This window comes from Melozone crissalis, unplaced genomic scaffold, assembly GCF_028551555.1.
Source record: "Melozone crissalis strain CALT ecotype California unplaced genomic scaffold, PUWL_Pcris_2 ptg000061l_1, whole genome shotgun sequence".
In the NCBI taxonomy this organism is placed as follows: Eukaryota; Metazoa; Chordata; class Aves; order Passeriformes; family Passerellidae; genus Melozone; species Melozone crissalis.
In genome coordinates, this window is record NW_026535839.1 from 7,092,864 (window position 1) to 7,113,495 (window position 20,632).

A 20,632-nucleotide genomic window follows, 5' to 3' on the forward strand; every position below is an offset into this window, starting at 1 on the left:
TCAGCACTCAGGAGGACTCACAGAGCATTTCTGGAGTGAGAGAATGAAAGAAGATCTGTGCCTGAGCACGTGTATCAGCTGTGTTGCTTTGATGTGGCACTGGTTGACAAGAGAAAGGTGGGTGACCCCAAATTACTTAGGCAACATTGCCTGCCAGGGCTAAAAGTCAGAGATCATCATTCCAGTGAGGTCAAAGCACTGAGCTGCTGTGGTCTCTGCTTGTGAGCATGCAATGGGTGGGTGGCTAAAATAGGCTCTATTTCATGAATGCAGTTGGCCAGGATAACAAGAGCTCAGGACTCTGTCTGCCCTGATAGAGTACCACAGCACACTCTCCCAACATTGGACTGAGTCACCCTTCTGTCCAGTATCTATGGCTTTACAGCTCGTTCTCCATTTCGGAGGGTGTAAAGAAATGCAGACCTTGGAGCTATGTGAGTGGCCACTTTCCACCTCTCTCCTGGCAGCACTGGGATGAAGTGCCAAGGTGCTGCGAATGTTCTGCCTGAGTGAAGAAACCTTTCCCGGGAGCAGCCTGATGAGCTCAGCACGGCGCTGCTCGGCCAGATGGCTCCTGGACCAGAGCTGACTCATGCCCACAGAGCCAGGCAGCAGAACGGGCAGATAGCTGCAGCACGCTGTGGGAGACACCTCACCCTGGCTGGCCCTGCCCTCACAGTGGGGCAGCTCCAGCAGTAAATCCAGGTGTTCTGCCCACTGCTATCATTCTAATGCTGCAAAACTGAAACGGTGACAGGCCTGGGTTCCACTGACAAACAAAGAACCAGGCTGGTGAACTTTTCTGAGCCCTGAAAGGGTGCAGACATTGAGGGAGCAGAACTCTTCACTCTCACAGTGGCAAAGGATGGTGAGCACAAGCTGTGGATAAGCTGATGGCACAAAAGGGAAGGGTGATAGCTTCTAAAAGTGCAGCAGAGGCCTCAGAGAGAACAAGAGACTTGGGTATCTGCTGTCCACTAAAACAGTGTTTATAAACCTCCCCAGCCGTTTTCCAGCTTGGCTTCTTAGTGAATTACAGTTTAGGAAAGCTGGGAAACATGAACTACATCCAATCCATGCTGCAGACCACCATTTTCAGAAAACTGAATAAAGGTAAAAAACAAAGGTGAAAAGGAAGAAAGGTGAAGTGTAGCCAAAATCCTCTTAAATTGTCCAAATCAGACATGGGAGGGAGACTGCACTGGCAAAGCTGTGAACTGGCAGCATTAGTGGGTGATGAACAAGGCCATGTTATCTAATATGGCAGAATACACATCATGCATTTTTAATAGCATTGTTTCACTTCTGGTTATCATAGTGTCACAGCTCGAGGCTGTTTCAAAAGGCATGGGGAATACAGAAAGATTATGATTGGATGGTAGGGCTTTTGCCTGGAGGTCACACACACAGAGAAACATACAAAGCATCAGTAGTATAAGACTTCCATGTATTCCCTGTTTTCAGAGTCCACATGAAAAACAAGTCAGCTGCAGCAGTGTTTACTGAGAGTTAATCAGGTTTGCAGATTAATCATAAGATCCTGAATTACAGGTGCTTATATACAAACATGAGGAACATGCAATGCACGTAGCTGAGACATGAAAAATGGACTCTGTGATGGCAGCAGCAGAAGAAATGGGTAACAGCTAAGGAGGAAAGGGAAGGCATATACAGTGATGATGGACTGAGCTCTCTCATCTCTTCAGAGCAGGTATTTAAGTTCTGATCAATTCTCCCTGTAATGGCAAATGCTGATCCGTGAAAGAATTGTTGGCAATTATTTTTTGCATTGCAGCAATATCTCCAAAATCTACTCAGAAATGAGCATCTGCTTTACTCTCAGACACACAAAATGTCTCCATATGCTTGGATGACTACAGAACCCTCAAACAAGAGCTGCAGATTTTCTTCATTATTTTCTTGTCCTGGAAAGAAGTGCAAGCAAGATCACAAAGAGAGACTGGTATAAAACAGAAAATTCTTGTTCAGGTAACAAGTTTCAAGACCTGTACTTCGGTCTAGCTTAACACTCCACATGTGTACTCAGCTTTATGTATCTCTCTGCAGACTGGACTGGGGCTGCTCTCCATGAACCTGTAGGGAATTTGGGATGTTGCATAGGGGCTGTGACTATCTGGCAGATTTCTACTCTGGAGCCCACCTTAATGCCTCAGGTTTTAGCTTTTATATTTTTCAGATTCTGTACTGCTTTACTGTGTAGTTCTGAGCTTCATATTAGGGGATGGTGAGCTCTCTTTGCAGAATAGGGAGACAAAACAATTCCTTCTCTAGCTGGGGACCAAGGACAAATGATCCAAATCTCAGGCCTAAATCTCAACAGCATAAACAACAAGTGCACTGAAGAGAGAAAAACAAGAAGGGTGGGACTTCATAAGCTAAAGATATAATTGGATGATTAATTCTAATATGGAAATGACCAGAACTTATAAAAGTGTGAGACTCCATGACTGGTCATCCATTTTGTGACCATGTTGGGATCATCTTGGTTGGGCTCTTGTACTGCCCAAGCCGTATCCATTGAGGCCTTCTAATAAACACCCACTTTATTCTTTAACTCTCTCTAGTCCCTGTTCTAGGTCAGCCTTCACAAGGCATCAACCTCTTTGCCCATTTCCTACACAATGCACTACAACACCCAACAGGCTGAGCTCAGCCCTCACTGCCCCCGCTGACTGGAATGGGGCAAAACCCTCTGGGAATGCAAATGGGAAAATGAGAGGAGCTCTTCTCCCCTGCTGTCTGGGCAGCAGGTATGCCTTTCTCCATCACAGGAATGAAACAGTGAACTTCTGAAGTAGAACAAAGCCCTTTCAGGAAAAAAACATGTACCCAGAGCTGCAGCATGAGCTGTGACAGACACACTGGGGTTCAGCTGGGTCTGTTGGAGGGGAAGGTGCAGGTGTCAGGCTCACACCATAAAACAAAAGCCAGGTAAACATGATGCCTGAGTCCTAGAAGAACTCATGGAAGGAAGAAACTGTACCAATGTTTTCAGGAAGATTTTTATTTCCCGTCTCCCTCTGTGCTAGTGCTCACACACTATGAGACCACCCCCATGTACAAAAGCACTTAACCAGCCAGGACCTCTGAGGAAAAGGGCTGCTCTGTTAGCAGTAATTCCATTTGAATTGTTAATTATTTTTGTCTTTCAAACCAGCATATACATTGGCTAATCAAAACTCTTCTGATAACTATTTATGTCTTTGCTTGCCCCTGGTGCTCACAGTCATGTTCTTTCCTTGGAAGTGGCTTTACCAAACTCACTGTGGGTTATGTCAAAGGCAGGCTGAGTTTTTTGCATAAGATTAGTAGCAGATACATATTTGCAGAAAGAAGTCATATGACCTTTCTTCTAACACTGGAAGGATATGTAGAACTTCTTGTCAGTGTGAACACAGGATGATTCTAATTTCCTAAGAGACCTCTAAAGATAGGTCTTACATCAGAATCCTGTTTAACTAAATAAACATAAGACCAAGAAAATATTAGGCAAATCAGGCTTCATTTCTCACTGTAAATTAGATGGCAAGAGAACAGCCATTACAGCTCTCTTTAAAGCCATTTAATCACGTGGATCATGATGCATAAACAACAGAAAACCCATTTTCTGTCCTTTTTCAAATGCAGTAATGGGGACTAAAAATACCAATCAGGACTAATAAAATGACACATAGTAAATGTACCTCAGTGTATGAACATTAATACATACTATAAAAAGCCAAAAATTATCATTATCTCGCTGCTAGAAACGCAAAGGCCTCAACGGGGATTAGCAAAGGGATTTGCTTTACACTAACACTCGGCCAGAAACAAAGCTGAAGTCGGTGCCACACCTCCACAGTCCTAAGGTCACCTCTTATCTGTTCAATCCCACAGCAACGCTCCCTTGCAGCTATTTTAACCTGAACCCGCTTCACTCGCGATTTGTTGTGGAGACGGTGGGTCTGCTCGGGAGAGCGCGGTCTGAGGGGAGAGAGGGCATGTGAGAACTCCCAGCGCCCACTCGGGGGTTCCAGGGACAGCTCCGGCCCAGGAACCTCCTGCGCCAAACCCGAAGAGCCCCAGCAGTGCCTGAGGGAGCCGCTCCGCCCGGGCTGCCACACGGCGGCCCTCGAACGCGCGGGAGAGCCCTCAAGGCCCTCCCCGGCCAGGCCCGCGCAGGCCCCGCCGTGCCCGGCCCCCGCCGCGGCGGGAGGCGGAGCCGAGCCCTGCTGACACCGGCGGCGGGCGGTGCTGCAGTGCGCGGAGCCGCCGATCGCTGCCGGAGCCCCGCGGCTGCAGCTCGCCGTGAGCGGGGGTGCCGGGGCAACGGGGAGGAGTGGGGGCGCCGGGACGGGCGTGGGGGGGGAGGGACAAGGCCGCCGCCATGTTCTAAAACCGGGGAGCGGAACGGGCGGGGGCGGGACTCGAGCTGGAGCCGAGGCCGGCAGCAGAGACTCGAACGTGGGTCCCTGGGGACTCGAACCCGGATCCCCCGGCGGGCGCGGGGGACACAGGGGGTCGCGGGACCCCCGGGGCGGTCGCGCGCTCCCCCCTCCATTATCCTCTTCCCCCCCCCCCCCACCGCGCGCGCGGGGGGCCGGACGTGACTGGCTGCGTTCAATTTGTCACGCAGCCATTGGCTGGCGGGGGCGGGCGGCGCGTGACGTCAGCGCGCGGCGCTGCGCGGCCGGCGGCCATTTATAGGCGCGGAACGGGCACTGCGCAGACGGAGCGAGCGGGCGGTACCGGGAATACCGGCGGCTGTATCGCGGCCCATCCCCGCGGGCGCACCGAGAAACCCCCCGCGGAGCCCCGATCCACCTTTTCCGAGCGCCCCTTCAGCCGCCGCTGAGCTTTTGTTTCTGTTCGCGCAGCGCCTGAGCGCCCCCGCCCAGCTTTGTTCTTCTTGCGGCCCTTGCGGGGAAGGCGCGGCCAAGATGGACCCTTGTCACACCGAGGAGACCGAGGGCGAGATCCCCGGCTTGGGTAAGGCCCAGCGACGGCGGGCGGGCAGGGGGTGGCGGGAGGGAACGGGGGGATGGGGGAAAGGGCGATCGGGCCCTCGTGGTGCCGCCAGGCCGGGCCCGGTGCCGCGGAGGCCTCACGATGGCGCTGGGGGAGGGAAGAAAGGAGGGAGGGAGGGAGGGGGGGGCGGCGGGGACGGGCCCGGCCGCGTGCGCCGCTCAACCCCCCCGGCCGCGTGCGTCGTGTCGGGCGGGGCCGCGGGGGCTCTCCGGGGTCGCTGTCCCGCCTCCAGCGCCGCTGCCGCGCCCCCGGCTCCCTCCCCGTGCTGGGGGGGTGGGCGTGAGATCGCCAACGAGATAAGCGCAAATTACAGTTTGTTACAGGTCTAACGTCCAGCCTTAAGTAGCGTAAATCCGGTGGAAACGGCCACTCAGTAAAGCAGAAGTTGAAAGTAAAGGTTTCTGGACGCCATAACAGTCTCGTCTTAAAATGGTGAACCCGTGCCAGTTATTGCAAAACAGCCCTGCTCAGCGCCTGCTATCTGTTTACTGGGTGTCGGCCTCTCGCTGAGCTCCCCCGTGGGGACAGTCACTTGAGAGGCAATATCACTTTAAAATCTTTATTAAACAGAAGAGAATATACAAGAAAAAAATCAATATCAAAACACCCCATATTTGTTCTTTTCAGCTATACAAAAAGGTTTAGCAAAACACACTGCTCAGACAAGGATAAAAATAAACCCCAAATCATGTTATTACATTTCAGGCTTGTTTTAAAATCAGCTATACAGGCAATGCATTTGTTTTAAGTAAATTTTTAAACACAGATTGAGTGAACTTCATGGACTTGTTATTGGAATTAATTTTCATCTTCTAAAGAAGTCAGAAATGACTTGACCTATAAAAAAAAAAGCATATGTATTATTTGCGGCATTAAAAGTACCAGGCTTTTCCCTTTATTTGGGAAGAAATTGTCTGTTACTACGGTTTTCCAGTGATGTTTTGCCCCCGTATTTAATTAACGAACTGAAATGCATGTGGCCTTTCAGAGGGGCAAGGTAGATGGCAAGTCTGAGTGTCTGCTTAAAATTAAGCTATTAATTGCTGGTTTCCATGAGGATGTAATGACAAATACCTCCACAATTCATCATTGGGCTCCTCAATTTATTTAGAGCTGTTAAATTAAGGGGAATTAGTCTTGTCTTAAAGGAGTCATTCTTCAGTAATCTTAAACTGATGACCCAGAACAAGATGAAGAAAATGGTTTATAGAGTTTCCTAGGAGAGCACTTCCTCATGCTTGTAAGTATTAGGTGGAGTTTTTTTTTTCCTGTGAACTGGCCAAACAACTCCACCAGAATTTCTTTTTGCATTTACTTCCCAAGTCTTGCTTTTCTTAGGAATTGGTAAACACCATTTTGGCTCTCTGTTCCCTCCTTGTCTCCTCAAATGGTTGTTCACTCTCCCTTCCCACTGTTTAGTGTCACTGCATGCATGATGACTGCGGAAGAGCAGATACAAACCCCCTAATACTTCATACTTACTTTATCAATCAGGTACTCTTGTTTAATCTTATCGTTCTTAAAATCTTCATTAACATCCAAAACTAGAATAGGAATCTCCTTAATGTTCTCAAAATCAACTCTGTTAAATGGAAGAAAGTAGTTTGAGTAAAATTACACAAAATACTGTGCATTCAAGACCCTTATTCTTGATTACCACATGCACCTGAAATGTTAAAGCTGGTGCTCCTAACTTAAATATAAAGCCTATGCCAACTTTGTCCTTAATTGCTCTTAATAGATTTCACAAATCTAGACTCTTAGTAATGTACAAGTTGGGGGGGGGATATTTTTTACCTTAGTTTTCTTTATCTCATTCTTGTAATGGAACCAATGACCAGGAACTGGTCATACAATTTTGTAATTGTAAGATGATGTATTTTTTTCAAAATCTCCCTTGCCCTGTGTCTCCCCCATTTAATCCACTTATGAAGATGCAATTTTAAAGCTTCCTTTCATGAGGGCGACCTCTTTAACAGGTTATAAGACTGGTATTTATAACGTCTTGGACATAAGCAAAACCATTTTGGCTTCAGTTTAGGAACAGATGGGAGCACTAGTTAGTCTTTGTGAGTGTGGAAGGCATTTCTAAAACGCAGTACGTGTGCTGAACAACATTCTAACTTGTGCTTGCACACTTCAGTTCCTATTCCAGACACAGGAAGTGCTTCCTTACTGAGTTTGGAGTGAGTACACAACGTAAACATTCCCAAAATTGCACAGTGTGCACTGCCTTCTGTCTCCTAAGCATTTGGGTCATCCTATGTGAAACTTCAGCAAGTAGATCAAACTGATAATGTACTTCTCCTGGAATTGTAGTGCTTCCCCTTCAGTAGAATATTTTGGACTCCTCTAGGGGAAAATGTAGGGTCTGTTTTCATGTTCAGATTCTTTAGATGGGAAAGCCAGTAAGAGTCAATAAGGAGCTTAAGAGAAGGTGTACAGAGATCACTCAGTTGCTAATTAGGCTTCTTGTGTGTAACAGCTCTGCCAAAAGCCTTTCTGATTATTGTTTAAATTTAAGTTAGGATTAATACTTTGTTGAAATGCAGTCCTGCTAGTTTAATGGTATTTGGGGCCTTGTTTGCCTCTTACATTGCAATAGAAACTGCATGGTGAGAAACGTATGTGGTTGGCCCCATACCACCATTTTAAGTGTCTTATCCCTGAGTCCTTCCAATTAGCAAAATCCATATCCTTGCCAGAGTTACAAAAAAGCTTTCTAGTTGAAGCTAATGCTTAACAAAGATTTCAAATTAGATTGAGTTTCATCCCTTGAAACCTGAAGTGTGAATAAATATGAGCATATCCAAATGCCTGAGTGAAACTAGACTTGCAGTAAACTCAATAAAACTAAAGCTTTAATGTAGGAAAGAACCTTGCCTGCAAGTTGAAACTTGCTACAGAAAATGGGTTCCTACCTCATAGTCCTTTCATGAAGCCAGGTTTCATGTTTATAGTGGAGGTTTTCCAAATACTCAAGCTCGATTCCTTGCTCCTCTTTTCTGCCCCTCATCTGTAGCCTTTCCATGCATTTCTGGGGAAAAAAAAATATAAACCTGGTCATTAATCGTGTGTTGTAGGTTAAATCAGCTAAACGGATCAAGTGGCCCTTGATTTGGAAGGACTAATGCTAGACATTAGTGAGCATTAATTTTAAATGGTTGGCTGAACATAAACGAGTTAAATCTAGAATAACTTTTTTGTACCCTCTTGAACCTGTGGAAGATGAAACTGGAACTGAAAAACCTCCATTTTAGTGAGCATACCTGAGGTGTGGTTCTGAGATAGATCATGCCATCCAGTTCTATATCTGATTGAAACTGATTCAAAAGCCATGTGTGCCAGTCCTGATAAATAGACCACTCTGTTTCATTAATACTTCCAGACTCGAACAGGTTAGAAGCAAACACGTATCTGAAATGAAAGACATCAGTCTTACGCCAGGAATGACAAAAGTCAAGTACTAAAACACTTACCAACACAACAGAATGATGGCATTGAAAAAAATGCCTTAATAAAGCCTGCTCCCTTGCAGGTATTACTTTAAATATCAAGTGTTTCCTCAGCTCCATGTCTTTAAAGACCTGGAAGTTGTTATTGTGAGTTCTTGCCATGGTGTAATTACCTGTCACTGTACACAGATCTTTCAAAAAATTGCACTGGATGTTCTGCTTCGTACAGCTTGGCTGAGAGAGGTTTTAATTGGGCTTTTACTCGGCTCAAGCAGGCATAAGTCTGAAATGTGTAAGCCCATCTTGAGGGTTTGTCATACAGCATTTGAAGTAAGTTTCCTCCACTCTTCTGAGATGTTGAAAGTTCCTAAAAGGCAAGAGGAAAAAGTTAATGTGAACATACTGCTTTTCTCAATCCAGAATTCTGATATGTTTAAGTAAGAATTCATGGCTTTCTTTTTATTACTAAGAAAATGCTTAGGCATAGGACCTAAGAGACTCTTTTTCCTCAGGTGATGGTGGTTTTCATGACAGCTTCTTTGAACAGTTTAAATTCCAGATTTTAGTGTGATTCCCGTGGTGTAGGGGATGTGATTTGGAATATACGTTCAGTAGTATCTTGCCTTTACAATTTGAGTGCCTGACCAACTGTGGTACGATAGTGGGGATGACTCTGGCTGCTGCAGACTAAGTATAGCTAGGTTTTGGCATAACTCCCTGGCTGAGGAGCTCCCTGCAGTTTCTTGCGGCCCAAATCCAGCGCACCTACCTTATACTCATCCTCGGCTGTCTGGATGTTGCACCACTTAGCGATGGGCTCGGGGATGATCTCCCACTCATCGCTGTGTTTCTCCAGCAGCCTGACAAACGTTGACTTCCCCGCAGCTGCGGAAGATAAGAGCAGTTCACAAAGGGCTGGGGTTTGATAGCTCTGGTGCTGCTGACGGACAGGGGCAGTTTGAGGGTTGTTAGTGCCTGTTGGGGCGCGGGGCCGGCCGGGTCCGCCGCGGAGCAAACTGCGCTAATCTTTCTCGCCAGAGGGGCCGCGCCCGGCCGGGCGGGTGATAAGGGCGGCCGAGGAGCAGCCGACATTTTAGAGCTGCCGTGGCGGGCGGAGCTTAGCGGGGAGAGCGAGGGAGCGGCCGCGCAGGCGCTGGGACTTGGCGCGGGCGGGAGCGAACGAGCGCTACAGCCCCGGCCGGGCCAGGGGGGACACCGGGGCTTTGTGCTCCCGAGCCCGCCCTGCGCCTCGGTGTCACTGACGGGCACCCTGCTCGGGGAGCTCCCCATCCGCCCCAGCCTGGCTCCGGCTTCCTGTCCCGGTGCGACTCTCCCCGCAGAGTACAGCGGGGGTACAAGCGCCGCTGCCGCCCCTCCCTCTCTTTGTCTCCCCCGGCATCCCAGGCCCTTGGGGTGCTCCCGGCCTGACACCCCCCCACCTTCCCCCGGACTCCCCTCCCACCCTGAGCCGCACCCCGCACCCTCTCCGCCGAGCTCACCGATATTCCCCTCGATGGAAATCTTCCTGAGGCGCTTCTGGAAGCTGGATTCGAGGGAGCCGGCGGGGCTCTGGCAGTGCCGCTTGGCGGGGGTAGACATGGCGGTGCCGAGCGGGAACTCAAGGGGTTCCCGGCTGCTCCAGCGCACTTTAAGCGTCCCGCCAGGCGGGTGGGCGGGATGGCCGCTTCCCGCCAGTCCTCCCCGGGAAGAGGCGGAGGCGCTGCCCCCTCCCCCGCCGCCCCTGCCCAGCTCCCGCCGCCGCGGTGTTACAAAATGGGCGTTCGGCGAGTGAAATGGAGAAGAGACCTTTGAGCAGGAAGTGGCTGTAGCACGGTTCCACTTACTGATCTAATTTGCATTTCTGTAAACCACTTCGCCATGTTGTTTGATTTACTTACGTAAACTTGAGCATGCACTTAAAAAAAATCTAAAAGCCTCCAGCTGTGGGGGTGGGGTGAATGTTAGTAGTCCGGAACATGTAATGAGAGATGAGGCAATGTAGGTTCACAGTCTGTTTTGGTACTGACTGGAGAAGAAACGCTCGTGGATGAATGGTGTTCATCCGGAGACTACTCAGAGCAGCTTCTGGGCTCCAAATACCAATGGCGGGGGTCCAGGAGCCTGCTTAACTCTAGGCAGGGGTCCTCTATCAGCTGTGCAGACAAGTTGGAACATGAGCTGGTTATCCAAGGGGAAAGGGGATGAAGGATTCTTAGATGAGTTATTCCAATTTCCTCCTTCCTCCTCGGTAATACAAGGTGAAATCTAGCTAGGTCTGGTGTGTTTGGAGGAAATGGGAGGGAATTAACTTTTCCGTTCTTTTATGATAATTGTGACCCATTGTCTCTTCTTTCCCCATCTCCTCCAAACACACCAGGCTTCAGTGACCGAAGCGAGCAGATTGTTTCACGTGGGGTAGCGTCAGCCTTTGAAGCTGGTAAGTGCCAGTTCGCGCACCGGTGTGCGCAGCCAGAGCGCTCCGCTGTCCGCGCCACGCGGGGGCCGGGGCCGGGGCGGGGGCGGCAGCGCGCGGGGCACGCGCAGTGCGGCGAGCAGCGCCCAGGGCGCGCGGGGCCGGGGCTTTGTTCGGCGCGGCGGGCGGGCGGCGCGTGCGCACAGGCGGCGCGCGTGTCCCGGGGGTGGGGCCGGGCCCACCGGGGCACATGCGCCCCGCACCCACCCCGGCCACGCCGCGGCCGGTCCCGTGCTCGGCGGAGGCTCGCGGTGCTCGGTGCCCTCTGGTCACACGGCCCTCCCTGCGAACCGGGCACGGGCGCTGCGCCATCGCCGGGGGCCGCGGGCCTGCCAGGGCGGCGTCTGGGACCGCGCTCTTTGTGCGGAGGAAGGCCCGGCCCAGCGGAAGCGGGAGCACCCGCCGCCATTTCCTAGCGCGCTCTCGCTGCAGGCTCGCCCGCTCGCTGCCGCCTGACCGGGACTAGGCGCTCTCCGGACAGTGGATCAGGCTCGGAGCCCTAGAACCAGCGCGGAGCCCCACCATGTGTGCGTGCGGGGAAGGGGCAGGGCGGGGGCGGGAGCGGCGCCGTGTGTGTGAGGCGGCAGCGGCCGAGGCAGAGGAGGATCAGGGAGGGCCGGGACACAGGCCAGGGGGGCCGCCGGGCGCTCTGAGGGGGTGCGGGTGGCGGCCGTGCTGAGCAGCATCTCAAAGGGCCCGTTCTGGTCTTTCCAGCCACCACAGAAGCAGAAACAGAGCAGAGCCTCACCCCCAATGTGATGCTTAACACAGAGAGCAGCGAGGGATACGTGGTGAAGGTCCGGGGACTGCCTTGGTCTTGCTCCACCGAGGAGGTGCAGAGATTCTTCTCCGGTAAGTGGGGCTGTGGAGGAATAAGAGCTGTGGGAGAGGGGTCGGGCTCTGCTGTCAATTCTGGGTCACTCCCAGAGACACTGTGGTAATGCTGTAGTGAGCGCTTGCAGGAGGCGTTCAGTAGCCAGTGCAGTTTGTAGTGCAACAAGTGCTTCAGCCAGAACCTGGGGTGCAAAGCCATGTTAATGCTAGCAGGAACTCACTACTAAGGGGCTTAGTTTGAGTTGCTGGGATAGCCACAACTGCCTTTGCTGCTTGAGTAACCAGGAGAGAGAAGGTTCAGTTTTAAAGAAAGTTCAACCTGAAGTAAGAATTATAAAGCTAAATCCCAATAGACTCATGTAATTGGGACAATACGAGTGTTCAGTGTGTGTATGCTTCCCCAGATTAATAGCATTCTGCAGTAATAAATAGTAGTGATAAATACATGCTTTCTGCAGTGACTGGACCTTTTAAAACTGCTTCTGGAATTTGATGTATTTGATTTTGTTCTGATTTAGTTTATTACACTTAGACTGATTTTACTGTTCCTTATTTCAGGCTAATAAGAGAGTTAAGATCAAAAGCAGATAGTGTGTTCACCTTGAGACAGAAGAGCTTTGGAAAGAGCTAATTTGCAATTATCCTTTATCTGCAGGTTTGACTAGAATGGGAACTTTAGTTAGTGCCTTATTTAACTGGTCATTTTAAAGTTGCATTGCACCAGAAATGGTGCTGGCTTTGTTGTTATGATATAATTGATACTCAATACATTTTTGGTTTTAGGCTCTCTGAAACTTTCAAAGTAACACTGTTCCTGTAATAATTAAAGTAATTCTGACCTTTCTGTTTGATTTTCAGATTGCAAAATTCTGAACGGGGCTCTGGGTATCCGTTTCATCTACACCAGGGAGGGCAGACCAAGTGGAGAAGCATTTGCTGAACTTGAGTCAGAGGAGGATGTGAAATTGGCCCTGAAAAAAGACAGAGAAACAATGGGACACAGATACGTTGAAGGTTTGACTCAGTTGGTCTAGTAACTGGCTACACTGTGTTTGTGCTTGATGGGTTTTTAGTTAATTGCATTTTTTGTCTCTCTAAAATGCATGTGAAAGGACTTGCATATCATAAGTTGACTAGTTTCAAGGCAAATAACTTTAAAAACTTCACCTTACTCCAGAATGCATTAATTCTAAGTGCCTTTTACAGTTTTCAAGTCAAACAACGTTGAAATGGATTGGGTTCTGAAGCATACTGGTCCCAACAGCCCTGATACAGCTAATGATGGTTTTGTACGTCTTAGAGGACTCCCATTTGGCTGTAGTAAAGAAGAAATTGTACAGTTTTTTTCAGGTATGTGGGATAAAAGTAGTAGTTATAGCACTATTGGTTTATGCTAAAAGTTCCCCAACAAACCAAACAGGCATGGATTGCCCAGTAGTACCTCCAACAGTATTATCATGGGTATTAAAAGTAAATAAAGCAATTCTTCATTAGTTTTCTGGGCATGAAGAACCCTTTGGATCACTTCTTAAAATACTTGATAAATTAAATAATTTAGAGAATGCCAAAAAGGTGCTTGAATTTATACTTGGTGAGACATGCTGTTCCAAGAAAGGATTATAGAAAAGTATCTTGCTTTCCAAATAAAGCTGAACAGTTCATGTGGGAGGCTACTTCCACCCCTGGCCTTGGATGATTGGCCCTGGTCAGTGAAGGATGTAGATCACACTCACCACTGGGCTCTGTGTGAGGAGCCCGGTTCTCAGTAAAGGGCCCATGACCTCTTCCCAATATAGAGTTAGTATTGAATGAAATGCAGAGAAAACCTGCTGAACTCTACCCAAATAGAGATCTACAGATTTGCCCCTTTCTCTTTCCATGAGGATAAAAAACCCACCAGACCCTTGATGTTGCCTAGCTCAAAGTTTTTATGGATGAAGCGATAATGCCTTGTTTTGACTAATTTTTACTTTTTTTGCAGCTGTTTTATGTTTACAAACTGGAATTTGGCTATTAAAATGTCTAAGAATGGAAACTGTTGTTTGTTTAGGATTTCATTTGTTATTATTTTCAAAATACTAGATTTCTAAATGTTTTGCTATTACAAGATATGATGAAGCTTGTTGTTTTGCTTTAAAATACAGTAGAAACATTTCCAGTTTTGCAATCTCAGAACTTGTTTTTTTTTTTTTTTCTTTTCTGAATTGGTGATATGAACAAGAGCAATTTCTAAGCATGTGCATTTTAAACTGTTCTTTTCTTACATGGTGAAGTAATTCAAGCTTTATAAGTTGTTTATGTACTTAATATACAAAATGTGTCTCTTCTGTTCAGGAACTAATACTTAAAAATTACTTCATGATTTTTTTCTTAATTAAGCACTCTTAAAGATAAAAAATTGCTGAAACTTGATATTTGCATAAGACTAATTATTTTACATGACTTCTAGTAAAATTACTTGTTCTGTATTAAGCTGTTTAACTTGCTGTGTTTGAATTTAAGTTCTCTTAAAAAGTTCATCTTAAATACTTTCACAGAATTACCGAGGTTTGTAATGATGTGTGAAGTTCTTAACTCACCCTGCATTAGATGCCTTCTCTGAGGGGCTGTCCCTGACCCTCAGAGCATTTCTGAGCTCTGCAGGGTGGGTTAAGAACCTGAACTGAATGGTATGTGATCGTGGAGCTCTTTGTTGAAGTGCCTTTTTTATTCTGGTGTTCTAGAATCAACATACCATTCTCTTAAAAGTGTTTAAATTCTGGTGTTTTTAAAGCTATAAGAAAAAACTCATGACTGGGCTTGTGATGTTAATATTGCCCCCCTACTGGGGTTATTTGTCCTTGGGTTGAAGGGTTGGAAATCGTGCCAAATGGGATAACATTGCCGGTGGACTTCCAGGGGAGGAGTACGGGGGAGGCCTTCGTGCAGTTTGCTTCACAGGAAATAGCTGAAAAGGCTCTAAAGAAACACAAGGAAAGAATAGGGCACAGGTGGGGATGGATGGTTGGTTGGCTCTGTCACTTTTCTTATGGTAAACAATTAAATCCATATTCTCTCTTCTGAAAGCGTTAACACCCAAATCAAAATAGTAATTGTGGTCTCTAACTTGGTGATGAGTAAAGGTATTGATTGCTGCAGTGTGTGTGGCACAGACTGTTTAGATCTACCCAAAAATACAAGATAAAATTGGGCTAAACTAAAATGTGCTTTGGAAAATTGAGTAATAACTGGCATTCAAAACTATAGCTTGGAAATGACAAAGTTGAGAGACTATGGCTTTAACTTCTCAAATAGCACCAATTCTGCCTTTAGCTCTAAAGACATGCACAGTATTCTTACTACCATAAGAAAATGTGATACTTTCTAAACTTGTTTTATAAGTTGAAATGTAACAAATTTACTTACTTGTATTAATCTTCAATGTAATAAGCATAGCTTTCAAGAAATTGTCACAAAGGGTTTTTATTCAATTTTACTTGTGACTATTTATCATTGAAGCATGCACCTTTTGCCTACGCTGAATCACTGAAGCATAGGCTGGGTTCAGTAGTACATGCAGAGCTTTTTGTGGCATCCTGATGGGTTAAACTCTTGGTGGAGATCAGGTTTTTAACCCTCTGTTTCTGTTGCCTTGAGCAACAGTGCTGAGTTGAGTGGACATTGGTCCCTCCTACATTGTTTGACTAACATTTTAAATTGGGGGGAGGTGGGTGGGGAATCAGTATTGCTCCCCCACCCTTAAGGCTGGGATACTGCAAAGTATGAGGAGCGCATAAACCCTTCAGTAATTTTAATTTCTTGAAAATACACTGATTTAAATGTAATGTAGCGCTAATAATAGAAAGTCATTGCCTACATAACGTAAAGAAATCTGGCTTAAAATTAACTGCCAGTGTCAAGGCTATGACTAAATGGCTTGTTGTAATGTGAAGTTGTGAGGTGTTAGTGGAAGGAATCAAAGACTGACTTGTCCCTGTGCAAACGCTCGTAGGTACATTGAGATCTTCAAGAGCAGCCGAGCAGAGGTGCGCACTCACTACGACCCTCCCCGCAAGCTGCTGGCCATGCAGAGACCGGGTCCGTACGACAGGCCCGGCCTGACGCGCGGGTACAACAGTCTGGGTAGAGGAAGTAGCTTGGAGAGAATGAGGCGTGGAGCCTACGGAGGAGGTAAGTGCCCGGGGGCCCAGGGAGCTGCTCCTTGAAAAGCAGCAACTCTTGGACCTGGTAGTGTCTCCCCAGCTGTGTATGTGTCCTTGGCCTTAATTCTTGTAGAAGAAATGAAATGTTGTAGTAGTCGTTGCTTGCAGTGTGTACTGTGTATTTGGATCTTTCTGTAGTCGAAATGAAAGTTTATTTGAAACTTTGTGTAGTTGAAATGAACATGTCCAATCTGTTTCTAGGTTATGGAGGTTATGATGACTACAATGGGTATAATGATGGCTATGGGTTTGGTTCTGATAGATTTGGAAGAGGTAAGGATCTCTAATAGGAACAGTAACTGAACTTACGACATGTCCCAAAAGAAACTAAAATACATCTGAAAGACCTAGAATGGACTCTTTTCTCCGCAGGGATGTCGGACCACAGGTACGGCGACGGATCGTCCACCTTCCAGAGCACAACCGGCCACTGCGTCCACATGCGAGGTCTGCCCTACAGAGCCACGGAGAACGACATCTACAACGTGAGTGCCACACACGCTGCTCCCTTGTGCATGGCTCTGGGTCCCGGGCTCCTTGTGGGGACAGAGCAGCTGCCCTGCAGCTGCAGTGTTCCTCTGGAGAAAATGGCTTGTTGTAAACCCAAACTGTTGCATTGGTGCGTTTTAATCTGTGTGACTGTTCCGTGTGTAGTTCTTCTCACCTCTGAACCCTGTAAGAGTACACATTGAAATCGGACCAGATGGCAGAGTAACCGGAGAGGCAGACGTTGAATTTGCTACTCACGAGGACGCAGTGGCTGCCATGTCCAAAGACAAAGCAAATATGCGTAAGTCTGACTGCTCGAGAGAGGTGGCTTTGGGGAGCTGCCAGCACTGGAGGGGGTGTAGTGCATCTGCTGCAATTGGAATGCCAAAGATATCACTGCAGCTTCACTTGCAGTGAGACAAGCTGCATGGGTTTGGTGTGATATGCTCTCATGGGAGAACTTTATTCTTGCAGAACACAGATATGTAGAGCTCTTCCTGAATTCTACAGCAGGAGGAACTGGTGGTGCCTATGGCAGTCAGATGATGGGAGCAATGGGTATGTAACTGTCTCACTGCACTTGGAAGCTGGCTCGTTCTGTACAGCTCCTGCTTTATTGTGTGCCTGGCATCAAAACTGAAATTCAACATTCTGTCTTAATCACACAGTCAAGGAGTCGGAAGGGGTAGTCCAAGATTGGAACACTAGCACATTGCCAGGTATATAATCCTTTTGGGAATACATTTGAGCTTTAATAGGTTGAATAAACTTGTGGTGCTGAGTGTGGTGTGCTTGTGGTGGGATGAGTGGCTTTGGGAGTGTGGTAGTGCAAAATTGGGGAGATACCTGTCCTTCTTATTCTCCTTCCCCTTCCCTATTGGGGGATACCAGAACATGGTGCGGTGATGGAGGATGTATCTGTGGCATGTGACCTGCCATTCAAGCTGAGTCTTGGTGGTGAGAGAGAGATATTTGGAATTGGGAGAAATTGTCTGAATTGCTCTGGCAAACTCCCAAATTGTTTAAAAATTTAAAATGTGTGTTTGCAGCACAAGTCTTAAATGCCTGTTGCTGTTATGCCTCTAAGACAGATACCCTCCTGACACCCAGCTGGGCTGGTTACGGAGATGAAGGTGGGGTTGGTTTCTGGGGGGCTCCGTTCTCTCGAGGGTGCTGGGGTGGGGGGATGTGGATGCACTGCTGCTTTTGTAGTATTTGTTTACAAAATGTTTATAGTTCTAATGCTGATGTTTAAACTACAGAAAGGGGTGTTAGGCAAGTGATGAGGTTAAGAGCAGTTTGTTTAAACAGAGGTATCTGTGTATGAGCCACACGACTGCTGTGATGTGATGCACAATCAGTCTGGGGCAGGAATAAGTCTGTCAGGACCACGTACACATGAGTGACTCCACTTAATGAACTTCTGTGGTTCTGGAAGGCCAGCACTCAGTGTGAGGTCCCTTATAGCCAAGCTTAAGTTTTTTGGGGTGTGTTACAGTGCAGATTGATCCTGTTTAGTATAGTCCACAGAAATTGTAAAAGTAACTTCTAAAGTTCTTGTTGCTGCTTGATTGCAGGGATGTCTTTAGAAACCCCATCACTTTCCTTGAGCATGTTAAACTTCCCTTGGTGTGAGCAAGGTAGTGCCAGAGTGCAGGGGCTGTTGGTTGGGTGAGGGCTGGGTTTGTTGATGATGAGCAGATCTTGACCGGCAAGTTCTTAATGTTTTTACCCTTAACTTAAAGGGAGCCAATCCAGTTATGGTGCTCCAGGCAACCAGCAGCTGAGTGGGGGCTATGGAGGAGGATATGGAGGTCAAAGCAGCATGAGTGGCTATGGTAAGAGCATTTCTTTGCTGGTTTCCATTGGGCCACGTGCAGCTGGCTTAACATGCCCTTCACTGGTGTTAAAGGGTTATGTTATAGCCTGGGCAGCACAGGCTCTGAAAGTTAAAGGTGTGGCTACTGTGAATTTTGGGGAATGGGGGGATCGATTCAAAGCTGCAATGGGGACCTGTGGGGGGGAATTGTGGAAAACTATTCTGGAAGGGGCAGGAAATGCCAGTCTCAGACTTGCATTGCTCTGATCACTTTTCTTAACCCAAAAGCTGGAGACCAGCTTTGTTTAAACAGAGTACAAATGGGGGAGGGGGTCATGGGAGGCTGGGTCCTCCCTATTCCCCCAGAGCAGTGGTAAAGCTCTGGCTTGGGAAGGGGGTGATGCAGAGCTCGTGCTGTCGTTGAACATCCGGTAACTGGCTTTGGGTACGGAGCTGTAAACTGACACTTTGCAGCGTTGGGCACGGTAGACGGTATTTACGAGGTGGCCCAGCAAGGACAGGCGTTGGGGCAAGGATGCTTCGAGTCGGCCTGAGGCAGCTGTGAACCTGCTGTCGGTTTCCCCCTCAGACCCCGGGAGCCAGGGCGCCATGAACAGCAGCTACTACAGCAGTGGGAACCGCGCATCCATGGGAGTGAACGGCATGGGCGGCATGTCCAACATGTCCAACATGAGTGGTGGCTGGGGAATGTAACCAATCGCTGACTTTTGGTCACATCTTTTTTAAAAAACAAAAAAACAAAAAACTAAGTTTAACAGTTTTGCAATACGAGCTTGTGATTTATGCTTTACTGTAAGTGAATTCAGGATTGTTTTAAAACCTTTCAGGTTCAGTATTTTTGAACATACAGAAATGAACTTTCATCTAGGATGTAATAACCAAGTAAAGACTATAACTGTTAAACAATTTGGAGCGTTTCTCAAGTTAGTTTTGTTGTAGGAGTGTATTTAAGCAGTAAGCGTATTTAGGTTAAAGCTGTTTGAATTATGTTAAATGTTGCTCTTATACCATATTACATCCAACACTGTTTTGAATACATGTTGAAAGAGACATGCTTTTTTGTAAAGAACCAATATAGGAGCTGTGTCTGAAAATCAAAGTGAACATTTGGCATGTTAGTTCTAGTTTCTTTCTTTTAATATCCTGTAAGGCATGTTAAAGCTTTTTTTTTTTTTAAGTTAATGGGGGAAACATGTTGAGACGCAATACGGCTACTTTAGGATTTTGGTCTTGGTGTTCGTATAAAATTCTGAGGCCTTGATTTAATCTTTCATTGTATTGTGATTTCCTTTTTAGGTGTATTGCGCTAAGTGAAACTTGTTAAATAAATCTTCCTTTTAAAAACTGGAACTCACTCCTTCTTGACCTCCAGCTTCTTGTAACCACACTTGCACCCATGTCCTCTGACCGTTGTGCCCTTGCCCTGCAGCTGCCACACATGACTCAGTGACCCATAAACTGTAACAGTGACAACTGGGGGGGAGCAGAGGCAACCCCCCTGCTGCTGGGGGTGCCCAGTGGGTGTTGGTTCAAAGCACTGTGTGGCTGGGCCCTAAAACCGCTGGGGGGAATGAGGGTTGATTCTGTACTTTCCTGTAGGCATCCGTGGACTGGGCAGCTTACTGCAACCATGCTTCAATAAATGTAACTTGTCAAATATCCTGCTTAAAGATGTGATTTTGTAAGCAACATTGTTACAACTTTTTGAGCACTGCAACTTCCCCTGAACTAATACAAAATCTGCTTCCATGCAGTCAGTGGCCATAGTATTTTGGTTACCCATGATAAGGAACTGTTTGTCCTGAAGGGTTAAGAACCTGAGGTCCTTTCTACAGAGATAAAAGTGTCCTCCTCTTTTGTAGCAGAGGAGCTGTAAGGGTGGAATTCTGAGCACTGGGCATTTTGGCCATGGCTGTCTGCCATGAAAACAACCTGCTTCCTGAGGGGATTGCTGACTGAGCCCAGCTCAGGGGGCACGTGGCTGAGCTGGGGCAGAGTGGGGATCACCCCTGGGTATGCACTGTTCCACATGGAGCCTCTGCAAGAAGCTCACTTGGTTAAAGAGCTGCTCTGGCACCTGGGGCACACACGGGGGCTGTTGGGTGCTGCCTGGGGACAGGGCTGCCTTCACTGTGCTGCTGGTGTGGTGACAGTGCTGGCACTGGCACAGGAGCACAGACTGCTTTGGGATCCCTGGTACAGCCAAGCCCAGGCCTGGCAGAAGTGGGACCAGGGCCCACTCCCCTCTGCCCCAGGGCTGGACACAGTGAGCCACTGGAGCCACTGCCCTTTTTTTCCTGGAAGAGGGTGA

The 20,632-nt window shown here is 47.6% G+C and overlaps 2 protein-coding genes across 7 annotated transcripts; one reads left to right on the forward strand and one right to left on the reverse strand.

Moving 5' to 3' along the window:
- The first annotated feature begins 4,216 nt into the window (after nt 1-4,216).
- On the forward strand, nt 4,217-19,671 carry HNRNPH1 (heterogeneous nuclear ribonucleoprotein H1). 6 transcript variants are annotated; one of them, XM_054287741.1, is made up of 15 exons: nt 4,217-4,308; nt 4,878-4,989; nt 10,861-10,920; nt 11,671-11,808; nt 12,649-12,804; nt 12,997-13,140; nt 14,642-14,780; nt 15,782-15,960; nt 16,194-16,265; nt 16,344-16,477; nt 16,647-16,782; nt 16,956-17,039; nt 17,150-17,200; nt 18,227-18,319; nt 18,890-19,671. In XM_054287741.1, the coding sequence occupies exons 2-15, from the start codon at nt 4,941-4,943 to the stop codon at nt 19,012-19,014; spliced, it is 1,560 nt and encodes a 519-aa protein (XP_054143716.1). In that variant the 5' UTR covers nt 4,217-4,308; nt 4,878-4,940; the 3' UTR covers nt 19,015-19,671. The 6 variants fall into 6 exon arrangements, with proteins under 6 accessions (XP_054143716.1, XP_054143717.1, XP_054143718.1 ...); XM_054287742.1 differs by having other exon boundaries at nt 16,365-16,477; XM_054287743.1 differs by having other exon boundaries at nt 18,775-18,926.
- On the reverse strand, nt 5,294-10,851 carry LOC128944470 (deoxycytidine kinase 2). The gene is made up of 7 exons (XM_054287748.1): nt 9,983-10,851; nt 9,253-9,368; nt 8,657-8,850; nt 8,298-8,445; nt 7,950-8,065; nt 6,511-6,610; nt 5,294-5,865 (listed from the first exon to the last, which is right to left on the reverse strand). Exons 1-7 carry the CDS (start codon nt 10,080-10,082, stop codon nt 5,827-5,829), a joined length of 813 nt encoding a protein of 270 aa, XP_054143723.1. The 5' UTR covers nt 10,083-10,851; the 3' UTR covers nt 5,294-5,826.
- Nucleotides 19,672-20,632: the final 961 nt, after the last annotated feature.